This window comes from Ornithodoros turicata, chromosome 1, assembly GCF_037126465.1.
Source record: "Ornithodoros turicata isolate Travis chromosome 1, ASM3712646v1, whole genome shotgun sequence".
NCBI classification, from domain to species: Eukaryota; Metazoa; Arthropoda; class Arachnida; order Ixodida; family Argasidae; genus Ornithodoros; species Ornithodoros turicata.
Window position 1 is genome coordinate 25,102,052 of NC_088201.1, and position 26,454 is coordinate 25,128,505.

Sequence of the window (26,454 nt, forward strand, 5' to 3'; positions counted from 1 at the left end):
TAGTATAGAACTCTCTATTTGTGTCGAAAGTGGAGTATTGCGATGTTGATTGGGTTTCCTTCGCTGATGCGTCCATATGAACTACTTTCACAGAATGCACAAGATATATTGCATGGTAAAAGCTGTTCTTTTAAACTTATTTCATTGTAGCATTTGTTGTTTCCAAGTTCAAGAGTGCCTTGGAGGAAGGCGTCAGATTGTCTCGTTTGATCGGTTGTGAACGTGTCAGCTCAATTAAATATCGGCACACATTAAAGATCCCCCAGGAAACAAAATATTAAACTTTATTCAGGTTTATGATACCGGACTGTGCATCAAAATACGACAGAATGTGTCTCTCGATTCTTCTTGAAGGGTGAACATGATTCGTTACGCCAACGGTGTTTAAGAGACAATAGAAATCAAAATAAAGTCGAACGGTTGCAGGAGGCATTTCAAGAATAGGTGACCATCTCCTGTTGGCTCTTTGTGTTAACGGAGTTCAGACCTTTATCCCCTGACGTACTCTCCAGTTTCCTCATTGCAAGTGGGAACATCTGTTGAAAGAAATGTTCGCTGCTGTCATACATTGTAAACCATGCTGTACGTACCACAATACATATAGTGTAAATTGTGAACTGAATTTTGTGTATGAATGGGGTCCTGGCACAGAGTGGATGGTGTAACTCGCTGTTCTTTCTCCTTTTACTCAAGGATTGTACGCTGTGTCGGGAGAAGTGGGAGATACGTGTTGGCGATACGCGTTTGTGATAGACAGTGATAACGAAAAGCCAAATATCCGTAGTGTTATTCGAGACTGACCTAATAGCTCTGGAGTGAAGAGAAGTCAGTTTGTATCCCTGCACAAATTCCCCATCATGTAGCACTTGCTGATTAACGCGCTCGAGGTAAATGGCCGATCTACGACGCTTATTAGAGTTATGGAAAGGGATCCAGTGAAATAAGTGGACAAACAACGAACGATTCGCAGGCAAAAGTTTCAACTAACGTGTTTGAGAGTACTGAAGGTTGACAGTTCTTCAGTTCTTTATGCAATTCCTTGTGGTCTCAAACGATTGTATTGCAGCGCCATGCGAGGGCATGTGCAGGGGGGTTGAAAAGGATAACGAAATGAAGTTTGTTCCTTGTTTGTCGAAACGCACTGCAGGACGTGCGCATGCCGTGTAAATGTCCGCATCGATTGATAAAACAAGATTTCATTGTTTCGCATACCTACGACGAACGAAAGGATGCTGGCGAAAGATTGCATACTTACTTCCGGCACGGTTGCCGGCTCGGCGCTGCTGCTGGAGGATTTCGTGGCGTTCGCGGACACATTCGCAGTCGGTGATTTTGGTGGATGGGCCCTTGATCTGAACGTAATCGCGGGTGTAGCAGGAGCAGAAAGGATTTCCCTTCCTGCGTGCTCCAAAGCACTGCTTGGCTTTGTACTCTCCATTTGCATCACATTCGGGAACAATATGACCGGGCAGGGCAGTCACTCTGCGTTCTTGCTCAGCTCGCCGCTGACAGTCAGTCTGGCGGCTTCCAGACGCAGCTCCTATTTAAAGTGAATCAAGGGACTCATGCAGAAATGTCACAGGATACTGCCTTGTAGTTGATATGCCAAAACAACTTCCGTTGTTATTCTTTTTCTGTAAACTTCCCGAAGACAAAAAAAAGAAAGCTCATTGGTAAATCATTAAGCACAGCTGACGGGACGAAGTCAGCAATGGGGCATGATGCTCACAAAAAAAACCAACTTGCTTTCAAATTGAACACCACCATTTCAGAAGGAGATACCCCGGTCCGAGATACCTACCATGACAGACGGCTGCAAGAGCGATCACCTGAAAGAAAGAACATATAGTATAGGATTATTTTCGTTTCTTCGTTTCATTATTTTCGTTTCGGTGCTTCCTTCTATTATGAAGACAACGTAGCATCGAATTAACTCAATTAACTCAAAAGTCACTCGAACTGATTGAAGTGAAGTTTGTCATTGTGAAATTTCTTCCTCATTTGCTAATATTTAACTTCATAGTGTGCGTCAGAATGATGCTCCAATCGATATTTGATAGACAACCTTTGCATAATAAGTCATAATGTACATGTACTAAAACATTTTATAACCAAATCATCCCTTTGTTGCATTGTTTTCAAACTTTCTTAAGAACCCCTTAGACGCACCCTGCATTCGAAACGGCGTTTGGATTGATGGCAAAAGAGCTGCCGACTCTTTTCTTTCTTCTTCTTTTTTTTTTTCTTTCTTGATGCCTATCCGACATAATGACCTTGTATGGTACGTATCGTGCTTATGCATTGCAAACTGCACTGTGTGTGGTCTTCTTTGCTGCATGATAAGTAAGCAATGTAATTGTATTCTTACATGAAATATGTGGGTAGTGTGGAAACGTGAATATGTTTCCGGAATCGTGGATACACGTGTAATAAACACCTTGTGGTTATTGAAAAAAAAAAGAAAGAAAGAAAAAGAAAACACCTCGGTGGATCAATTTGTAATGTTTCTGCCTAATTGTTCCCAGGTTGCGGGTTCGAACCTGGCCAAGGATGCCAGCAATTTGGTGCAACTGCACAAACTACGTTTATCACTGTGGCGTCGCTCATGATCATAGTTGTCTCGCGACATAATGTTCGCACATGATCTATTTATTTCACCGCAGAAATTACGACCCAATTCGGCCTGTAAAGCTCTACGAGAATGTGCATCGTATGAAGCATTTAAAGTTGAAATTTCGCTACTTTCCTGTTGAATGTGAACGCTGCGGTGAAATCTAATTGTAGCATTGTGTGGCGACGTTTTCTTCTCGTTCACCCTAGCATATTTATCGGAGCAAATAATCACTGACTGCGCATCAAGGTTTGCATAGATTCTCACTCAGTGGCAACGCCGCTGAACATAAGACTGAAGAACATAAAACTCTATGTTTGCACGTATTGCAGCACTGCAACATTGCTGCACATGGAACATATCGCTATATTGCAAGATATAATTTGCTATGCCGTATTCCAGATGTCTGTAGTCGGTAGTCCAGATACCTGGTGTCTCGAGACTCTGTGTATGTCTACACGATCCATTAATCTAACTTGATGCAAACCAACATAATTAGTGCGGCGCAGCATGATCCCAGATATCTTTGCGCCAGAAAATTGCAAATCAAACTCGAACTTAAATCTAACTTGACGGAACAAATAGGTGACATTGTTTACGTCTGGTTTATGTAATTTTCCTGGAACGCTCATCGAACCTCACTATCGCATCGGCAGTATCAAATTTCCTGTTGGACTCCTTCATCGCATTGCTTCAAAGTCAGGCCATTTAAAATTGATGTTGAACTTACTAATACTAAAGTATTTGACTTTCCGGGAACGTGCAGAAGCAAGTAGCTGTCAATGTATTTGACCTTTCAAGCTAATGAACTTTTTTCCAGTACCGAACTAAGACTATTCAACTCACGTACAGGCAATAAGCCAAACTAGGCTGTTGGCAATTTTCCTTGCCCTAGAGGTGACATGCATATGGAAATATCCTGCTGTCTCACGCCGTTTGCACGCGCGGACTGAATGCGCATGCTCGAAACCTTCATAACCCTTTCACAATCGTCCCGCAGTCATCTAATTGGTAGACGTTTCGCCTGCTGAGTGTGAATCGAGATGCAGCAAAGTGCTTACCGCAAAGGCAATTACAAGCTTGTTCATGGCGTCACGAGTGTTGAATCTGAAAGACGAAGAAAACATCGGTCAATTTAGCTCAGTTGTAAATTGAGAGCTCGGAAATCTGTGATCCCGCCCACGCTTTCAATAGTAAAACCTCCTTCAAGTTGCATAGAACAGCTGCACACGTTCATGCACATACAGAATCGTAGCGATATACTTCAGGTGATCCGACTAGAAAGCTGTGGTCATAAATTTCTGCGTCTTCATTTCTCCTAACTTTGGACCAAGAGCGCCTTGTGTGGAGGCGACAGCATTTGCTTTTGTCATATAGGTCATATTGCCCAATGACCAAAAGCGAACGCTGTGCAACAGAACGAAAAACGAAGTGAATTAGAAACAAAAAGTGAAACGAAAGTGAGCAAAAAAAAATAAAAAAACAGTGACACGTAAGTTCATTATCGATTTGCTGTAGGAACTTTGAACTTAAGGTACATAACACTGAGCAACATCATCACCATCTTATGGAGTATGGAGATATATTTTGCATGCACACCCTAGATTATCAAAACTCAACTGTGCTAGATATTCACAAGCGTTCACGCTACACATATTCAAACGCCTCACGAACTCCACCAGCTCTTTGCTGCGTACAGAATTCGTAGCATCAATATGTGAACATTCCGAATTATTATGGTGTAAACTCAGCCTATGGCACACCACGTAGAAGCTCAACAACAGATCACTTACCAAGGCGAACTATGCTGCAGCACACTCTTTTCCGGTTGACGAGCTTGTTCTGGCTCTTATAAAGGCATATGCGTTAAGCGTGCTGCGTCCGTTTACGTAACAGGTCGTCCTCCTTTCCCTTCTGATTGCGTCAAGAACCAAGTCACCAAATGTCTCTCGAGTAGCGGTCGCGTATCTAATTGGCGTCGCTCCCACGTGACCCTTGCTACTCGTTTTGTCGGGGCTACCTCCGGCTTTTGAAATTCAAGGCTATCCGTATCGGTGTCAGCAACAGTTTCCAAGAAGAAAGCACGATCTTCGGCTTGCGAGCGAAAACATATTGCACTTTAGACAGAATATATGACTCCTCCGTAAAGCTACGGAGATAACGCTGCCAAGATTATGACTCAGATGTCGACTTTCAAAGGGATAGATATGCATACGGTTGAAACGATTATGTCACGTTCGCAGCTTGCCTAACTTTCAGTAAGAATAATGCTCTCCTGCTTTAGGTAGCGGCTCATGAATAGCCGATTCTATAATGTGCTCAGGGAGTCTGACCGAACCTTAATCCAAAACCGGAATAATTTAGAAACGAACCTGACCCAAGCTGTGCAGTGCACTGAAAGCCCTGGTGCATAGGGCTGGTTGGAAAGTATGTTATCAGCGGAACTTTTCATTTCCCAGTACCGCACACGGCTTCAGCTACCAGCCCACACCTGCCCTCTTATTTTCTGTACGTTGTTCTGCTTGGAGTCGTCCTCGCCACCATCTTAAAGTAGTAGCCAGAGATAGATAGATTTCTTCTCAGCTCAGATTTCTTCTTTCTTGTTTCCAAATTTTGTTTGTTCCGCTCTGGGTCGCATAATACTTAAATTGACGATGCTGACTCCCAACTGAGATACGCGGCGCTTGAGATGCACGAGGAGATGAGTAAATGCAGAAACTCACAAAGACAAGCTTATGCGACGAGTGACGGCGTCGCCTAGTGTGTTGTGAACGATACACATGCAAGTTGTGAATTGCTGAAGTATACCATACATACGTTAGATGGCCATAATCTTGTTTGATCTCTACTTCAGTTGCTGTGCTGGTGCTGATCCTCCAGAAATAGCGGCAGCTTCGGACTTCAGTTATAGTGTATATTTCACATGAGGTATGATTGTTTATATGTAGTTTGAAGCAGGGTGTCGAACCGAAAAAAAATACGGGTTCGGTTTAGGTTCAGGTCCAGACGTTTCGGTTCGGTTCCGGTTCAGCTCTGGAGCGCAAAGTATAACGGTTCGGACCCGTTCGAACCGGTTCATACGGGTCCATAACGGTTCAGCTACTCTATAGTGAGGGAAGCATCCGCACTCTCGGAAAATACACTAAGGTGTAGGGAACATGATGGCGAGATGTTCTAGAAAAACACCAGTGTATCGTGTTATCGAATGGTGGACCTGCGAGTGGCATCAAAACGAAAAAAGAAGAAATGGGAAAACATTAATCACTGCCATCACGCTATATATAAACGGTGGTACTCTCGTGCGTGAGAGCGCCTGCTTCACAATTTTATACGTCTTCCTGGCCTTACAGAATAAAATAGTATACTGTTGTATAAACAGAGGCACAAGTGAGGTTATCTCCTAACTACATTCGAACGTTCCGATCGCCGAATTGTCAGCCTTCTAGAAACATGCATCACTCTTTGTTGCTGACCTGGCATGATATTATCTTCCAATGGGTTTCTGGGCACAGTGGTATCGCAGGAAATGAGACAGCGGATGCTGCTGCTGTAGATACCCACGGATATGACTGTATATCGCGTATACTGCTAGTCCGAACTTGTTACTATGGGCATACGCTTCAGATCAGTTGTCTCAGTATCGTCGATCTGTGGCAGCTGGAAATGACTACCTTAGAGCCATAGACCCCGCTGTGGAGTTTTCCATCCCTCGTGGTGTGAGCAGGTCACGAGCATCTTCACTATACATCAGCTACGACTGAGTGTTATTAATAATCCGTTTCAGATTATAAGGTTAGGATACACTCCCCGAATTGTCCCACCTGTGACAAGCTTGAGGATAAGGAGCAGGTTCCCCTCCACTGTGCTGCCCACGAACGACGACAGTCCTGTTTGTTTTTGTCTATGGGCAAGAGTACAGTAGGCCCTTTGAGTTTGAGAGTGCAACTTGGTCCTTGGGCAAACTCATCGTTGCAGCGTTTGACTACCGAAGTTCTTGACATTTCCTTGCGGGATACAGGACTGGCCTCTCATTTTTAACAGTGTCATATCGTTTCAACGCTGGTGCGCTGCATTTGGGTGTATCACACAGACTGGGCACCCCTGCTCTCATTTGAGTATAGCACATGGATCGTTTGCTAACAGCCCGCAACCCACGAACGCAGAGTATTAAGTCCTAATTTTCTTTTCTTTTTTTTTCTCATGAACTATATACATAATCTTTTTCTATATCCTCCCCCTGAATAGCATTTTACACCTGCGACTTTCTGTCGCCCACCATGGCGACTGCCCAATGCAGATCACTTCTATACACAGGGTGAAGATTCGTCCGCACTCGCTAAGTGCATTACTCTTGGCTAAAAATAAATTCCAAATGAGTAATAGATACCGATCACGCACACAGCAACAAAAATGTCATAACATGCAACACATCAATCATCGACATGAATTCGGTATCGATACAACTACCTGTAAGTTTGTGGCCCCGCTGCTTGTGAACATATGTCCGCAGTTGTTATGTATACGCTAACTTGGAGCATATGTGTGGCGTCCTATTCCATTCATGCCGATGTAAATATATGCCAAATATATGCCCATTTCAGTTCCTAGCAAGGTGGGAAGCCACAACACTTCTGAACGTATCACAGCAAAGCTGAAAACAAGCAGCGTGTTACAAAAATTAAAAGTGTCAATATAATTTTTCTGGGTCCCGTTAAAGGAGCTTATTTCATGCGCCTAGCTGACTGCCCTAATTATCTCATTGGAATTAACCATTATTGACATTACGCACACGTTGTGCTGCAATTCACTTTGCAGTGATCGTAGTGAGGGAGGATCGCCCGTCGTCCGCACTACCTCTAAACGCTCCTGCGTGCTCCATTACATGTGAATGGGGCAGGCAAGAATTATTTCCGAAGATCGTCGGAAAACTATAATACGTATTCCCACTAGTTATGGGATGTTCTCCCACCCCCCAACCTACTGGGTTTTCTCCCGTTTTTTTATATTTATTTCAACTAACTGCGGCTCAGTGGTCTGGGGTAGTCAGTCTGACTGTCGTGACTTATATCCCCATTTTTTTCTTCTTCTATCACATCACCCGCAGAGGATTTCTCCAAACCGTTGTGTTTTCATTTTGACACAAGCAAATAACTGCTGTTGTAATGCGTTTTTTTTTTGTTTTTTTTGTGATCATGGAGACCATTAAGTTGACAGGTAATTCATGAAGATTAATAAGTCATTAACTGTGAAATTAGCCTTAAACTTAGAAATTAGCCAGTATAGAGGAATGTGGTGACCAATCTGCCTGAACCTTTACGAAGCAAGTAAGCCGTGTTAGAATACACCGATAACGGGTGTTATTGTGGTTTTAAAGGAGCTCAGCTTGAAAAGAGAAAGCTGCACCACCAATGTTCCTGAGGGACTGGCCTTTCCTCTTTTTCATGGAGTAAACATAGAGGGTGTCCCACCGAAAAAGGGCCAGGGGCTAAAGAAAAAACTGAGTGCTCTACACAAATGGAACAATTAGCGGTTTTAGCGGTAAGTTTCGGCAGCGGCGACCATGTCATCTCCATGCGCCCATTGTTTACCTACGATAACCTACGCACACCTCGCACTCTTTCCAGCATGCTTTTCGCCTGTTCCCTCTCGCTCGTTGCCAAGAATGCACAATGAAAGCACTAGATCTCGACGGGTATCATTTGTGGTACTCCTACGCATCAGCCATAGAGCTTGGTTTTCCTCACCACACGAAGTGTAGTGAGGAAAACCGTAATAACCGTAAAACCGTAACCGTGAGGTAACCGGTAAGCGTAATTAATTGCCGCTAATTAATTGACAAGGGGCGATGAAAAAATATTTTTGGATAGACCACACAACTGCCAAGCACGTACAGTTGGTTCCATTTGTGCAGAGCACTTCGTTTTTTTCTTTAGCCCCTGGCCCTTTTTCGGTGGGACACCCTGTATATTCCTCCGCCCCCAAGCGCCTAGCATCTCGCAAAAGAAAAATGGCGTCTTGCGACATTTTTCCGGTAAAGTTCGATAGCGTGCGCTGAGACCTCCAAAATGAATCCTACACGACGACGACGATGATGATGATGATCACGTGTAGAAAAAAAAATGGATATGAGTCACGAAAGGGTTGAACTAGCTACCCCAATACTACTCTGTAATACTGAACGTAATAAAGAATGATAACATGGCAGAAGACATAATATGCACCGACCAGTCTCACCCCATTCCACCACCTCTCCCGCCACCACTTGACATGCTGGGCAACTGCATTCGACAAAACGTTTACATACCGAACCCTACGACGACTGCTATCGTCTCCCATTAATTCCTAAAGCAAGCGAAGCCTCAACCTGCACAAACCATATCGCACGCATACATTCCAGTGTTATCTCCATAGCAAGACGGGATTTGAACGTAGGTCGAAAAGCAGAAGCTCCCAGTATAAACGAAAGCTCTTCAAAAGATGTCCCCCGCTGCGATGCAGTAATCCTTGCGAAGCCAAACGATAAAAGCAGGTTGGCGGCCAGCGAAGCTCGTGATCAAAAATGAAACTGGCCGAAAAGTTTAAGAAGCTTTCTGTAATTTCTAAATCGGCCGGGGACTGGTACTTTTAATCCCATATGGTGAGGTTGGAGATAATTTTGTCTATGGTATCTTCGCAATACAGGCGCATCGAGGACGGGGAAAAAAAGTATCATTTGCTGGGAGATGGTTCGACGCAATCTTCTCGCGCACCTAAAACCATGTAAACGATGCTGAAAGCCCTCTGAAACAGTCTTTTGCCCTAACTCTAATGAAAATATGTCATAACAATGTTGCCAAACGTCTCTGAAGTGCTGTTCAAGTACGTTCTTAAACTAAAAAGCGTTGGGAAAGACAGCTAGATGGACTTATAAGGGGAAAGCTGTGGATAGTTCCTATAAACGAAGCCTATATGTATACTATTCCCATATGAAAATCCGTACGCGTAAATATTAATGGGGGATTACAAAACTAACAAATTTAAACACTGATGTGATGATGATGATGGTAGAAGAAAAAATATGGAGATGTGAGCGGGACAAACTACTCCAGATCGAAAGTCGAAAAAGACGAGAGCTCTGCTATTCTCTTAACGAAGGTGATGAGTGAACGCTGTGCACCCTGACGTTTAAACACCGATGTGACTTAACTACAAGCCGTATTTTTCCTTACAGAGATTCATGTTTCATCCGGCATATTAGTCTTTGGTATACCCTTGTATAGTGCTTCACGCGGTCGTTCCCAAGGATAATACGAGTGTATCCTGAGCTATGCTCACAGAGGGTGCTACAGGGCACCCAATTGTTAATCAGAACCATGTCCACAACATGAACAATTTTAGTGCTGAAGTTGCTACAATGGTTTCGGCGCTAAATGATAAGGGTCAAAATAATATTCGCATATGTGTAACATGGCCAGCTCTGAGTTTGACACAAAAAACAGCGCAGAGACAGGACGTGAGTAGGTGATAATAGTGTGAGCATGCCTTCCATTAACCTCCTTTCCCACGATATCCGGTATGTCATTGTTTTCATTCCTTCCCAATGAACCGCAGTTGTTAGTCAGCGCTTCGTTTGTCTACTTACGTCCTGTCTCTGCGCTGTTTTTTGTGTCAGTATGTACCAACTCGCCCACACCGTTGCTTTGAGCTCTGAGTTTGTACAGGCTGTGTGTGATCCCAGAGCAATAAAAAGTCATCTTATGCGACGATTACTGTGCTTAACTAGGAGAGACTTTGACAAAGGATATTAGATATTGCCGAGTGCCCTGTAATGTCGGTACTTACCACAGACGTGGAAGCTGACCCGCCGTAGCAATCTTTGCAGTTGACGTCACTCTATTGGAGATTCCCAGCAAGGTTTAAGCTCACTCCTATTATGTACCACTCAACCCTTAGTACTAAGTACCAGGACTCCTGTGGGATGAACGCCAGCAAATACTACACCAGGTTAAGCTTAACGAAAGAGAAAGCACATACCGTTCTCCAAATGTGCTACAAGAGGTATTATCTTCTCGCTTGAGAACGGGTCACACCCTCCTGAAGCACAAGATTTTGCTTCGCAGAAAGGGACCTCATGAATGACTGTCATGAGTTGTGAAGTCTTGCTGTTTCCATCTTGGTTTCTGTCGATCATCACCGCAATGCCCGGAGTCCGCTTGGCCCGGGTTCATCTACATTAACATCTTTCACAACTCACTAGCATTAAACTCATTTACGAATTGTTTCTGTGTCGCAATTCGTGGTTGTGCCACACTAGTACTTCGCCCCAACCTTCAGTGGTGGTCGCTTTGACCGACCGCCCCATACAATAACATCACAATGACACAGGGTATGGGGGGGATATATTTATTAGACGAAAGGAGAAAAAAAACGGGGGAAAGGTCAGCCAAACGGGACCTCGGCTTGCTATTCCGCAAAGAAAGGAAATAAATGAAAGAAGAATAAAATATATAAAAAATGAAAAGAAAAGAATTAGGAAATAAAGGATAAACTAACAAACGGTGAAAGAAAGGGGAGATAGATTAAAGACAAAGATGACCAAAAAAAAAGGTGACTAACAAACGGACAAATGACACAGGACACAGAACGTAGCTTTCAGTGATGCATATATCCTCATCGTCTTCCCGCTCTACGAAAATGGTCAACATTTCTCGTGTGCTTTGTAGGGATTTCTTGCCATTTCACCGGGTGTTGCTGTTGAGTGCCCTGGTACTTTTAAAAGATAGGTAACTTATCGTGACTTCCAATAATGTATTATAACCTGAATGGGACATTTGGGGTAGTACTTGTTCATGATGGAGGAGCTGCAACTAAACAGAGGACACAAGACGAAGCGACAGCATGATCTGATGTATGCGTCGCTTCGTCTTATGTCGTCTGTTCAGTTGCATGCAGCTCTTCCATCGCGAATAACAACTAAATTTAGAGAGGATCTTGATATTCCCTGTTGCGAAGTCCCCGATCTCGAAATTCACGTTCTCGAAACAAGGAAAATCGAAGGAAAATGCTGTGCATTTCACAGTCAGATAACATTTATTTACAGTGTACTGTAAACGTATTTTTATTCGCGATGTACTAATTTTCGCGAATTTCGCGACCGCTAAAAAATCGCGAAAAACTGTACTCGCGAACACGGCTTGACGTTTATCCCGCGAAAGGAAACAGCTCTGGAATCGCGAAATTAAACACTCCCGAGTAACTTCGCAAATATCTGCGCGATTCGCGAAAATTAATACACCGCAAATAAAAATACGTCTACAGTATAGTTTCTTTTGCAACGGGGATTTCGATCACTTTATTTCGAGGTACACCCCTAAACTTACACACGTTATTTCGTTGCTGTGTGTACTACTACTACTCTCAACGAACATCTGCCTCATGTAACTTTTGTAGATATTACAGGAAATTGGCGACATGCTACTACAATTACATCCATGTCATAAACAATAACATCGCCATCACTCTCTGGGTCATGGTCCGCAGTTTCACTTTTGTTTGCCCACATGTTTCATTGGCCATAATTTAACGAACCAACACCAGAGTCTGTAGTGTTCAAACCTGTTGTTATGTGACCCAACAGTACCTTAACGCCATGTCACACTTAAGAATGCCATAACTGCCCTCACACCTTGAACTGTGCAGTGGGATCCCCACGGCTTACACAACACGCATTGCGCTCTTGGGATCGTTCCTTTTCCCACGATGCAAAAGTGTCTCAGTTAACCACGACAAAGCAAAAGGCGCTCTGAAGTCGAGCTCAAGAGTGCGTCTCGTATAACCTGCGGCCCAGCTGTTAAGGGAAGCACATCAGGGCGAGAGACACCGATATTTCGAACAGAGACAGTTCTTCTGACAGACTGTTCTTCTGGGACAGAAGGACAGCCCCTGCACGAAATATCGATGGCTCTCGTCCTCAGGCCCTTCCCTGAACACTTCCTTACCGGTTCGCTGGATATCTAAAAGGCCAAGCTGGTCTCCAACTGAGCATACTAGTTGCTTCGTCATGTAAATGGTGCATATTTGGATATGGCGTGAGGAAATGAATACAGTGCGCTACGACTTATGCTGCCTCATTGCCACCGTCAGTGTCAATGCCACCGTACCCGGGGATTCGTTGCAGTTGGACGTCTTTCCCAACATCTTATAACATCGATTGATGATTGATTGAAAGAAAGAAAACATCAACATCAACATCTTATAACATCAACAGTTATGCGTTCTATGGCTTCTACGTTTGCGCACTTTTTTTACCCCCTTAGCAAAGCTTATGTTTCACACGTGGAGCAAGGTCATTAAATATGAAGACAATTGTCTCAGGACGAAAACCGCCGATATTTCGAAGAGAGACCGTTTTTCTTCTGGGCCCAGAAGAACAGTCTCTGTTCGAAATATCGGCGGCCCTCGTCCTCAGGCAATTCCCTTCATACTTCCTTACCGGTTCGCTGGATTTCTACCCGTCTGGGGTCATTAAATAGCACTCCAAGACAGCGGTAGTACATATGTATAACAAAGATATAACAGGGTATGACATATATAATGATAGCATGTATGACTTGTGGTGTAGTTCCGTTACTGCAGAGCAAATAGGACAATTTCTCGTTCGGTTCGGTTCGGTTCGGACAGTTCGGTAACAGGGAGGGGGTGATGTTTCTCTATTTTTATCTTTTCATTTTTCTTCTTCCTTTCTATGGGGTTCATTTAGGGGATCTTTGAGGGGGTGGCAGAATTCGTCAGGTGACGAATTCAATATCTTCCCGGAAGATATTGAATTCGTCAAGGCTTTTTTTATAATTGTTTAAACTCGTTGTTTTCCTTCTTTTTTCCGCACGCTACCAGCGAATGTATGCCAGTAAGTGCCGCTACTCCGTGGCATATTTCACTGCGAAAGGTGATACAGGAGGCGGCGTGGTTCAGTGGATAAGTATATGCTCTGTCGTTCACGCTAAAACTGGGAGTTCGAGGCTGAGTCAGCTAGTTTTCGCTGAGTTTCCTGGCGGACTCCCGAATGTCCCATCCCATTCGATCTTGGACCAAGACACACACTATGTAGGCCTGTATCTCTCACCGCTTCCTTAATGTTTGCTTTTCATTTTGCACATCAGCACACTAGTCATATAGTCGCTTCACGTTGCGAAGAAAAGAATTCACACTATGACCATTTTAAAACATATTTTACAGGCAAACTTCACGTGGGTGGGTATGCAAAACATTCATTCAGTGAAACTCGAGGGTGGAATGTCCCAACTGCAGTGTGGTCTCCTTTTAGCGCAAGCAGGAGGCGCAAGGAATGGTGACGATCTTCAAACACAAAAAGCTCTTGTTAAGTATTCTTACTAAGTTCTTTTCAATTATTATTATTCTTATTAAGTATTCAAGCTCTTGAACCGTTAACGAACCCTATTTCCCTTGCAAGCTGCCAGGTACATTTGTTGTTGTTCTTAGACTACTGCTTTTTGTGCGAGAACAGTATGGTGAGCGGGACACTCTTGCACCAAAATAAACGGAAGGTTCGTTCTCTCAATATTGAACTTCCGCTCAGGAAGGCTTTGTTGCTAGCGGTTGCTAATCAACACTATTTCTTTCCTCTTTTCATATCTGAAGACTTCCTGTGACAAATGTCGCGGAGGATATCCCGAAGGACAAACAAAGCTTTGGGTGGCAGGAAACGCGTGACAAAGTTCCTTCCTTTAAATAAAAAAAAGGAAGAAAGAAGTGTGGGCGATATGAAATGTTCCAGGTGTCGGAGTTAAATAGATGAGCCCGTTGAACGTCACGCAAATGAGTAATATTCATTCGTTAGAAAAAAATGGCTGCCTCTTTGGGCATTCTGCCAGACGCTGTTAAATGCGGCAGCTTTATGGGGCAACCCTTTGCACCATCTTGGGTCCGCTTGTACGAACGTTCAGGAAATTTCTCGGCGCCGTCTTCAGTAGCTTTGGTAGTGCTCTACACACGAACAGCATTAAGGACTGTAACGCGTGCCCGAAACACTAGCGAGACTACTGAGGACACCACTGAGGGATCTCCTCAACATCCGTGCAAGCGGGCCCGCACTCGTGTCTGTGCCATTGTAACTTATTCTTTCTTCCATTGCCCCTCTCTCTCTCTCCACAACTGTTTCGTACGGACCTACACGGCCGTCGACGTTGGGGGGTCCCCATGAAGCATGGATAGTTGCTTATGCGTCATAAAGCATCAATTCACTCACCCTATAAAGCGTCGCCTAAAAAAACTTCAGATTGAATTTTAACAATCCGCATTTACCACGCGCCGTTCTTAAAAGAGCAAGGAAATGACGTTTATGGTCGCTCGAAAAACTGCTTAGTTCATCAAGCAGTGTATGGTGACGGATACGAAATTTTCGGAGAACGGAGTCTTATCACTGCGAAATTCAATTTACAGAAATGCCCGGTATAGTAGGGGGGGTTTAGCGCAAGCAGCACAATGTACTGAAAGTCGAGTGCAAGGAGGTAGACGGTATGTTATCAATGTTCTTTAGTTTGATGAGTCTGTTCAAGGCCTTTCACCTACCCGTCCACACCCATTGCACTCGACTCTCAGTACATTGTGCTGCTTGGGAGTACATCAGGAGGGACTCAAAACGATAAGTGAAGTGATCAAATCGAAGCTTTGCAATGGTGATGTCACCCACTTCAAAGAAACAGGGCGATTGGCTTATCATCTTTTCGGGGCTGTTATCGTGAACACTTTCTGATGTAACTAAAACTCGCTAATGAGCATGCACTGCGCGAAACCGTGGAAGCGCGATACTACTATACCGTGATGTCGAGGGAAGGTGAGCTCTCATTTGTTACTGAAAATTCGTTGTCAACAGGCACGACGCGATACTGGCCATATGATAAAACAGCATAAATGTAGGTTAGTTACGGCAAGTAGTCCCATCACCCACACCCTGTAGAGTATGCCCTAAAGAATGTACAGTTGGGCCAACATCTCCATATCTTTGGCCAATAGTCGCCCTTAGTGCCATTAAAAAAAAAAAAAAACATCTCTATATTTTTCTTCTTTATACCAATCAATCACAACCCTCGTTGTCAGTGTGACGTCAACCGTACTCAGTCAGATGAGGTTCTCTGAAGGAGTACACAAAAATATAAAAATTAGCAAACATGTGTGCTGACCGCAACAACAACATTGACAACTATACATGAATGGCGATGGGATGAGATGTTTCACCGCAATAATTGCGATGCCGTATACCTCAGCGCATGTGGGTTAATATGAGTGGAATAGTGATGAAAAGATGAGACATACACACAAGCACACACACACACGACAGAACCCTTGGCAAATGAGATACTGCACATACGGGGGCGTCGCAGCGGTCGGGGTTGATATGTTCATCCAGTCGACCACATGTGACGTAGTGCGATGAACTCCCATATATCACATCTCCGCACTCATGCAAAGGACTCTGAGGTTAGAGGAGTTCAAGCAGACCGGTAGACGTCAAGAACTGATGCAATAAGTGCGGCATTGACGGTGCTGCGCAGGGTTACAGCAAGGGCCCAAGATTGCGGCAAGGCTGAACGGTTTACTATTGATGCGGATCAGTTGGGACTGGAGTGGGGAGAGTTTGCTCTCTCCGAACTGAATTTGGTATCGTAATTGATGATTCATTGCGTAAAAGTATTTATTTTGTGAGTATTTATTGAGGAAATGTAGTAATCCGTTCTAATGTTGCCCTTAAAAGTTTGCCCGAATTGCGCTGCGCATGACAAAAATTCGTTCGCAAAGTTGCCCACCGATGTTGGTACGCGAAGAACGAGCCTCACCATTTTCCTCTGCTGCCAACGAACTTAAATACAACAATCTTAGAAACACTTTGCCAATTCCGATGTCGACCGGTCGGTCCTGCAGACTGACGTTTGGGACATCGGCAGTGGAAACACTCGCGGAAGGTCATGCAATACGCACTGGTAGCGACCGACGATAAACTAGAGATAATGCACGCGAGACGAGAAACCAAGTGCTCCTCGGCAAACTACGTCGCGTTATCGTGATACGTCTGCGTCACATTCGGAAAGTTCCCCGGTGCCTCGAACTTGAAAACAATTCCCGCAACGACACGATATATCGTGCACATATTTCGTAGCTCTTACAACACAAGCTGGAGTCGAAGTTACTCGATACATGAATTTGAATACTCGTAATTAGGCAATTGTAACTCGATACTTTTTCGTAACTCAACCAATCAGTGAACGATACAAGATAATTGTGACCTTTTTACTAGGGATGGGCCAACCGAATCCTAGAATCCTAGGCAGGGATTCGAGATTCGCGAATCCGAATCCCAGTGCCCAAAATGGCGAATCGAATCTTTCAAATCCACCAAAAAAAAGTTAGTTTGTTTCTTTTTAAAACTGGAGCCTCGATCGGGAGTCCGCAGAACGCCATGTTTAGCCTGACATGGGACGCGCCAGAACTACAGCATAAAGCTCCGACATTACAAGTTTCAGAGTAACATCGTTCTGGTTTTGATTGTTTCTTAGTTCTATGGGAAGTACTCATACACGAGAGTTTGTGTAATTCCTGTAGTCGATGAATAACATGTTACACAAATTACATTTAAGAAGTATATGGGTACGTTTTCTTCCGAAAGTGAACTATTTATTTTAACGAGAGGATAGCGAGGTAGCAAGCGAGCTGGTGGTATAGATCCATAACTTGAAAACCAGAGACTAGGGGACAAAAAAACAACACAGAGAAGGTCTCAAGGACCTTGTCTGTGTTGTCGTTTTTTTGTCCCCTAGTCTCGGGTTTTTAAGTTATGGATATTTCTTTTTTTCTTTTTTTTTTTTTTCATTAAACATATATGTCAAATTCTGCTTGAAAACACTTTTCGGTAGAAGTGTTTTTTGCCCCTGGGTCTTTAAACTTTTTTTTAAAGAAAGGATTCGAAAGATTCGAGATTCGTAAGCTTCGAGGATTCGCAGAACCTTCCATGAATTCGGATCCGGATTCGGATTCGGGAAATTCTGGATTCGTCCCATCTCCCCATCTCTACTTTTTACTATTTCCAATTACGTTCGGATTTCATTCGCACATTCGAAACTGTTTTGCATTTCATCTTCATCACGTTCATGATGGCACATATGGCGATAATAGCGAGTTACGTCGGAGCACTCTATGAAAAAGAGACCGAAGCTGTTGTATTAACAATGTGATGACGGTCATCCCGAAGTCAGTCATGTTCCGAAAAAGTGACTGTCGATGCCACGTAATCTTTCTCTTTCATGTCATACACTCAACATGGAAAACGCAGCATAAGCGCAGATGCCAAGTTTTGCACAATTGAACCTCATCCATGCGTGTATACTATGTTATAACACTGTTATAACACTGTTATATTTCTGTGAGTCTCACAGTAATTGGGAAGGTAGTTCAAGTATACTCTTCATTACATGGCTATTCTGGCTGAGATTCAATGGTCTTTACTGGCGAGGGATTGATAACTAACTCAGATACCTCTTATAAGTAAGGAACTTAGCAAAACCAAAGCTGTTATATTTAGGCCACAAACAATGCTGCACTGGCAAACATGCGAGTTTGTTAGCGTGAGCTGGAGGATCGACAGGAAAAATGGCATCAGCGGTACGCAGTCCATCATTTAGCCGCTGACCCGGAAATACCCAAGCAAGCAGTAAGCGAGCGTGAGCAAAATTTTCGGTCCATCTCTCTCACGGCTTTGCACATCGCGTGTTTGCAGACATATTGCCAAGAATAATTCAGCTTTGTTTGGTGTGCTAGCTTCATCTGTCTTTGTGTACGTAAGCAATATACGTAACTAAGTAGGCCGTCATCTCGTAGCCGTCAGCAAGCTTACTTACCATACGTAGCGATTCAAAAATCAGCTGTTGAAGAACACGTTCATCACGTCAGCTGTGATGAAGATACGTGGTTCACAGCGGTTCTCACACTGCCGAGATCGACCATGTCGCCTTTACAATGCCTCTTTATGTAATAGAGTGCACGCCTCTTGTAGAAATTTAAGGACGCACCATTACTGTGTGCGCTATATATTACAGTATATGCAGCAGTGCAAGAGTGCTTACGCTATCATATCGTCGTTCCGATGCTCATGCACTCCCAGTCTTTTTCTTTCTTTCTTTTTCTTTATGATTTGAAAGGAGGATTGGGTTGGTGGAAATGGGTATAGTCACTACTTAGTTGAATTTGGCTTCTCGTCCTGATATCTTATGAAGTTCTGACCAGCAAATTTCGCCTTCATCTGGGTTAAAAACACGTTCTGGGAACCGCAAAAATAACCAGAGCCAACTAACGCAAGGCGTAAACAACGATACGTTCTAACCAGCGGGGTCGGTCGACCAATAATAATAATTGGGAGTAGATTTACACGTAAGGCGAGTCCGGCTGCATTTGTGTGGCGACATTCTGTACGTGCCGCATGGTAGGACTTCGGGTAATTTCAACCTCCTGGGGTTCTTTTGACGTGCGCAGGAAACCTCCGACACATGGTGCTGGAAGCCATGTTTTACCTCCCCCACATTGCTACCGGCCTCGGCTGAGATTGAACCCGGGATCTTGAACTCAGCAAGCCAACAAGTTACCGACTGAAGGCTCATATGGAGATTTATTTGAAAAAAAAAAATGAAAAGAAAGCTGACTTGACTGCCGTAAGTGCCTCTAGATGGAGTCGGAGAGAACAACTCCTTCACGTTATACATTTTCTTCATTTCTCCTGCAATGCAATCTGAAGAGGTCGCTGAGCACTCAGGTTTAACATTGCTTTAGCATTGCTGCCATATCACGATCTCCGACTACGCTCCCTTTTTTGCTTTCATGCAAGCTAGTGGCCTCGTCGAAAAGCTCTAAGCAGAACTTCGACCTCTCGTCGATTGGCGCTCACCATTAATTCATCCTCTCATACTAACCTTTTTGAAGTGGGGTATGGTCCTGTGGCTACCACGGGGAAACACCCCATGTCACTATCACTTTTCTATCATTTATTGTTGTTGTCTCCGACTAAACAAAAATTGAATGTCACGCGCAACGGATCTTCTTAATGCCGACCGTCTTTTTTCTGTGTATACGACACGCCCCCCCAATATAGATTCGATGCATTTGTAGGTCTACCAAATTAGAAGTGTAGGGATATCAATGATATGAACATAAGGCCAATTAAATCCGCCTTGATATCCTTGTCCTGTGCGTGTAATTGATTTTCAATATGTCGCTATTGCAAGGAAAGTTTGCGCAAGAAATGAAACGTTCACAGGTTGGCAACTAGTCGGTAATTTTCAAAGGAGGACAAACGAATAAATTACACACCGATATCGGTATTGCCCGTGTTTTCCAGTGGCCTAGAAAAGATCACAGAGACCCGCTTAAATGATTGTCTGTCTAAACATAATTTTCTTACTCGGTATTGCAAAGAGAAATCAATTGAAGCTGCGCTTGTTGAGCAGACACACGTATTCGCAATTTAGAAAGCAAACCGCCCACACTTTCTTTATACGTGCATTTTTCGAAGGCTTTCTATTTCTTGCTCCATTACATACTTTTGCGTATAAGCTCTATCACAATGGTTTCCGCGGTGCATGTCTTCCAGTTTTAGCAGCGTACCTCCCGAAACGATATCAGTCCGTAATAATTGAAGATCATTTATCTTGTCCTTCGATGCTACGTTCTGGTGTGCCGCAAGGAGACTTATAACAGGGCCTCTTTTATTTAACATTTTATACCCGGTGATTCACATAAATCCCCCGCCTGAATAATTCAGCGACGGCTTACGCTATCGCACAATTTTTTTTCTTTTTTCCGGTAAGCAACATTAACACATGGGGCAGGAACTGACCTTCACCTTGCTCATTAGCATGCGCTCATTAATTAAAATAAAAATCCTAACTTTTAAGTTTTACTTCGGACGCCTTCTGAACTTCTGTTTTACGTGTTGGGACCTTCAGCGAAAAAATATTGAAAGAAAAAAACTCGCGTCGACACTTGGTGCTCCTTCCAGTAATTAATTGGCATTAAATGACGTGGCACGGGTTGGATGTGGATGACTGCAATAATCGGTGACTGCAATCACGGGTTGGACTGTGGATGCAACTCTGCGGATGACTTACGGCGATGGATGAAGCAGCACGGTGGATGAGTGAATGTGCGTGACACATTTTATTGCCCCGCCTTGTCCCCGCAAGCGCCACAGGCTAGATGTCGTGCCTTTACCAGTGGAATATTTTTTAGCTCAGTTGCTTAGACTGTCTACGATTACCTGGTTTATTTAAGAAGGCAAGGAAACCATATGGAAAGCTAAGCGAATGAGAATCGTAAAACGGGCCCTGAACGTGGATACCCTTTGCGCTACATTTGTAATGCAATGGCGTCAGCATGAATGAAATAGCAGGTATCATTGTTATGAGTTATAGTTATAAGTGTAGCATCCAGGAATTATTTAGAGTGCCTAGCGATATACATAATACCTGCGACGCTCTGCTCTGGCAAAGTGTGGAGTACACATACCGCAGTATGTGCAGAAGAGCGCTGTTGTATACTATCTCGCGTGGCAAAGTTCCCAAAGTATGTGAAAGAACGTTAAAATGCGAGCTGGTTGGTTAATCATCATCGATTAAAATCGGTAAGACAAGGAGGGGGGGAATTTATTGGCAGAAAAAAAAAGAAAAGGAAAGATAAAAGGGGAAAGGTCAGCCATGCAGCACGCCGGCTTGCTATTCCCTACACAAACAAAAAAAAAAGAAATGAAACATAAAAAAACATAAATAAATAAATAAAAAAGAAGAAAAAAATGAAAAAGAAACCCGGTTCACGGGAGCCCAGGAGGCCCGTATCACGCAGAAAGCGGAGTACCGCTTTTGTGACACTCCACTGGCTAGCTCGCTGCACGGGGCCAAGGAGTGTAGCGAGTCTGCTGTTTTTTCAGCTGAGATATCCATGCCTGCTGTGTGAGATACCGTCAAATCCTATCCAGCGAAAGCTGACCGAATCCATGAATCTTTCGGATTCTTTCTTAAAAATGAGTTTATAAAAGGCCAGGGGAAAAACACTTCTACTGAAAAGTGCTTTGAAGCTGGATTTAATATATTTGTTAAATGCAAAACAAATTAAATAATAGTTCACTTTCAGGAGAAAACATACCCATATGCTCGTACTTCTTAAATGTAATTTATTTAACATGGTGTTCATCGGCTACAGGAAATACATAAACTCTCGAGTCTGAATTATTTCCATAAAACTAAGCAACACCCAAAAGCAAAACCATGTTACTTTTAAACTTGCAATGTAAGAGTTCCTGCCTCAACTCTTTCAGCCCAGAGCAATGTAAACAAACAAACAAGGAAACACAGCTCAAAGTTTTAAATTAATGCAGATTCTTGTTCAAAAACACCAGCATTCTCACCCGATCAGGGTGTAGCCTACTGCATTTTTATCAGCTACGATGTGCTGAAGAGTCCTTCTGACATCACTGTCGATGGGGCTGTGATCAGAAACGTTTTAGGCCAATTCGCTTTCGGCGTACTCTGGAGGCAGCAATTTTAAAACTAAAGAAACGAACGTATTTGGTGGATTCGAAAAATTCGGTTCGCAGTTTTCGACACTGGGATTCAGATTCCCAATCTCGAATTCCGGTCTAGGATTCGCGTGTTCGGGGATTCGGTTGGCCCATCCCAAGAAATAATAATAAGACGTTACATTTTAGTTTCACTTTGCCTTTCCTGTGTGTGTAATACCATATTTTCCGTTGTATAGCGTGCGCCCCGAAAATTTTAGGAATTTGAAGTGTCCTATGTATAACACGCATGGATGTACAGCGCGCCACAAGAAAAATACCGACGCCATTAGCGCACGGGAACTCTACACCCCCCCCCCCCCCCCCCGCCCATACCCGTCGCCTTTGTCCGCTCGTCGTATTCTACTCCTCGTCTATCATACATTTTTCCCAAACAATTTTCGCCGCACGTGCAGCCTATATAATTGAACAATTTACGCCCGTGACACGCGGGTGGATCAAAGCAAGACGCCAAAGCAGAGAAACTTCGCTGTATTACGTGTATACCATTAGATAACGAGCACTGCCTCTTCGGGATACATTTTACAATAACGGCGCGCTGTATACCCTGAAAAATACTGTAGTTCCACAAGTGGTTACCACGTAGCAGCATACTCGTATGTGCACCCGTATTCATACAGGGTAACCAAGCAAACTCCGGAGTTTGTTTCGCCCCATAAAGCGCACTGGCGCTACGCGCGCCGAAATTGCCGTCAGTTACAATATATATGTAATGCGAAAGGCTCATGTCAACAATTTTCAACATGCGGACCTGCTGGAGTGAAATTTGTCAGTAATTGAAACTGTTTTGTTACTGCCCAGTTCTACTATCATCTGCACTAAACGGAACCATCTTATCAAAACTATTTTGAAGGGCTTTTGAGTGTCGCTTTCGAAAGGCTGTTTTCATTCACTCCCGTTTCATTACCAAAGCCACGAGTTATCTTTTGATTTCGTAGTCGGTCTGAGGATGTCCCTTAAGCGGATTATCAGCTTAAAAGGGATGTGACAGCACGGTAGATGGACTTGCTGGAGCTGAAGATCGCGGGTTCAAACCCGGCCGAGGACAGGAGCCATGTGGGGGAGGTGAAGAGGAGATGACGAGAGAGATGTTTGATAGAATGAAAAGAAAAAAAATGGAAATGTCAGCCAGGCTAATGCCGGCTTGCTAAGGACAGGGTTTATCTAGGGACCCGTGGGCGAAGTGCAAGTGAGTGTGTAAAAATCATGTCATGTTGTGCTCTTCTATGAGCTGTACAGTAAAGCCGTCCTCCTGTGTAGCCATTGTTCAAATCCTTTTTGCTGCTTCAAGATAAATTGACTGTGTTACACCTTACACGTAGCTTGAATCTGAAATATTGTCGAGTCGTTTGGGCTATATAATCATAGCTGACCAAAAGCAGGCTAACCTTCCCCCCCCTTTTTTTATACTAAACATATATCAACCCCCCCCCCCTTCCCCCTCCGACCAAAAAAAGTTGCTGGAGGTACAGTAGACTAAATATTGTTTTTTTTTTTAATCTTCCGAGTGCCGTAGAAACAACTACGTGAATGAGAATGGGATGAGGTGTTTCACCGCGACAGTTGCGGTTCCATACCTCATCGCACGTGGGGCTCTGTAGAAAAGTTTATAAGGCCCACACCGAAAATCTAGCTTCATTAAGCACTAGAAATCATCGAAATCTACCAGCTAAGACGTACTCCACGCAAACTGAACAATTTCTCACGGCGAGTTATAATTTTAAAAATGCATGAGGAATCCAATAGGGGTTAAAGGAACCCCCCCCCCCCCTCTGGGCTTAGACTATTTGGAGTCATGCGAATGGATTACATATCAACTACAATAACACCGAGGCAGTTATATTTCGCTCCAAAAATAAAAGCGACGAGGCTCATATGTGTCCTAGGTTAGATAATAGTTCAGTTGAAATTCTACGTTCATTTAAGGTATTAGGTGTTTATTTTTCTGACATGATTTGGAACATTCATATTAATCATTTCATGTTCTATGTTGGAATCATGAAGGAGCATCATTGCACGATGTCTTTCTTTAAAAGAATCAAGCAACACATTTATATGTCACCTTGTTTTAATGCCAATTGACTTACTGCGTTTTGGACTGGAGGTCTACGACAAAGACTAATTTCGATAAGGCTATTCTTATTGTGAAGGAACTTAACTCGTTACGTAACTAATACGCTATATTTGCGAACACCTGAAGGTTTATTCGAGGCATTAGGCATAATGAAAAGTCAAACATGTACCCTTACAGATTGCTTTCCGCACACAAATTCGGCAACGATGCATGTCAACACTTTGCAGAGAGTATTTCAGAGTGATCGTAGAACAAAGCAATCTGCCTCTGTGGAACCGGTGAGCGGAAAAAGCATAAACTGTCGTAAACGAACACTTCGCTGTAATCTTCCACGGCCACTTCATCAATATTTGCATGACGGCAGCACGATAAACGGATATGTTAAAAACGTTCTGTGCGCTTTCTAACCAGTAGCGTAGCTGCTTGGCTGGTTTGGTGGAAGCACAGATAAAATGGAGAGTGGCGCGCATGAAAAACGGGCCGGCTCCTCCAGTAATTGGAAGAGGACATGAATAAAAGAATGAAAAAAGAGAGAGTGGACACAAACTCCCCAGAAATCAGTCACACTACAGTGAGCTGAGAGCAAAATTTCAAATCGCTGTAACCTAGATGCAGTTCTAGAAGACATAGACCTATCTATGACGCAACACCGGCACATCACGTGCTTGTATCGTACGCGTTCACTCTTCGCTCATGCGTCACTTCCAGAATAGTATATGCTCTGCAGGACGGCCCTGCTAGAGAAACGCTCTCTCTCATTAAGCCACTCAACCTATATGCACGTGACAATGGAGCTTGCTTGTACGGTTTACCAAGCTAATCGATAACGCAAAGTGATGTCACACGCCGTCAGCACACCACCGGTGGCTTCACCGTTTCTCATTAAGTAAATAGCTTCGTGGATATTGAACTTCACTAAAAGTGGGAATGCACCCGCTGCAACGTTATCTGTTGTCACGGGAAGTGCCAGAGCGCTCTAAGGTCTAATAGATGCGACGCAAGCTTTGCGTTTTTGGGCATTTGGGAGCGTCTTGTGGGATGCATTTCTAGTATGCTTAGACATGCTTCGTTTACTTCGCATACTTTCAGCTCTCCCTGCGACTTTTCTCCGAGTGAGGTCACTGAAATAATGTTAGAGGCAGCTAGCAAGAATATTTATTGTTCCTCTTCCTGATTATTGTTCACTTAGTAGTTTTCCATAAACTTTGCTAGTTAATAGTGGACTCCTTGACTTTATAAACTGCTCATCAAGACCACGTCATTCGTCGAAGTAATGGCGTTGTAAGTGTGAATGCAATTATGTATGTTTCGACGAGTTGTGCGAACTCGTAGCATATTCTAGCTCCGTCATGCACGGCAAGAACCTTCGATGGTTCCGAATATGTACATATCCTTGTCATATCTAGAGCAGCACACAGAGCGAACGCTAATCTGCATTTGCACCTGCCACAGTCAAGGACTATGTCGTCCTGTTCGTTTGTAGTACGAGGTCTGATTATTTCATTGCTGGTCATAATTTTAATGCGTTAGCATTATTGGGCTACCCCCTCAGAAACTCCTGTGATCTGCGCCAAATAGTAGTAGTAGCAGACTTGTCCTATCCCTTTTGTGACAGGGTGGACTACGCCCGCCTCCAATAGGGGGTTCGCGAGCTGCTGGGACCAAAATGAAAATGAAAAGTTCTAAGTTCGCAGCGTCACTCTCATTTCTTGTTTGCGGCGTTTCCATTCCACCAGGCGGCGTTTGGTGGTTTCCGCTCCCGATGTTTCAAACTCCGAGCGGTTGGCGCGGTGCTCCGCAGATGCATCCGTCGGGTTTTGGTTTGCGTAACCTGTTCGCAAGTCTTGCGTGTGGGGTTAACTTGAGCTCACGGTATTTCAGATGAAGCAGAGGGCCTGGGCTACGTCGCACTGTCTGGTTCCTCCCGGTGGTTTCGTGCACTGTACGACATGTTCAATGTCCTCAATGTGGTTGCCGCAAACGGTACACTTAACATCGTTTTCCTCAAAGAGATCCTGCTTCCTCTTCTGGGTTAAGAGGGAGCCCGTTCTTGCTTGAAACAATAGGGAGCTGCCTTCATCACCTCTGTAGAGCTGGACTGGGGAGGGTTTTTCTTTGAGCGATCTGTACGTGCGCAAGCTTGGCCGCTGCTCCATGTTG

General features: G+C 43.8%; 1 protein-coding gene across 1 annotated transcript; it reads right to left on the minus strand.

The window, feature by feature from the left end:
• Nucleotides 1–263: 263 nt before the first annotated feature.
• Nucleotides 264–4,526, minus strand: LOC135377691 (U20-hexatoxin-Hi1a-like). Its single transcript, XM_064610288.1, has 5 exons — nucleotides 4,405–4,526; nucleotides 3,673–3,718; nucleotides 1,802–1,829; nucleotides 1,256–1,540; nucleotides 264–536 (listed from the first exon to the last, which is right to left on the minus strand). The coding sequence occupies exons 2-5, from the start codon at nucleotides 3,697–3,699 to the stop codon at nucleotides 490–492; spliced, it is 387 nt and encodes a 128-aa protein (XP_064466358.1). The 5' UTR covers nucleotides 3,700–3,718; nucleotides 4,405–4,526; the 3' UTR covers nucleotides 264–489.
• Nucleotides 4,527–26,454: the final 21,928 nt, after the last annotated feature.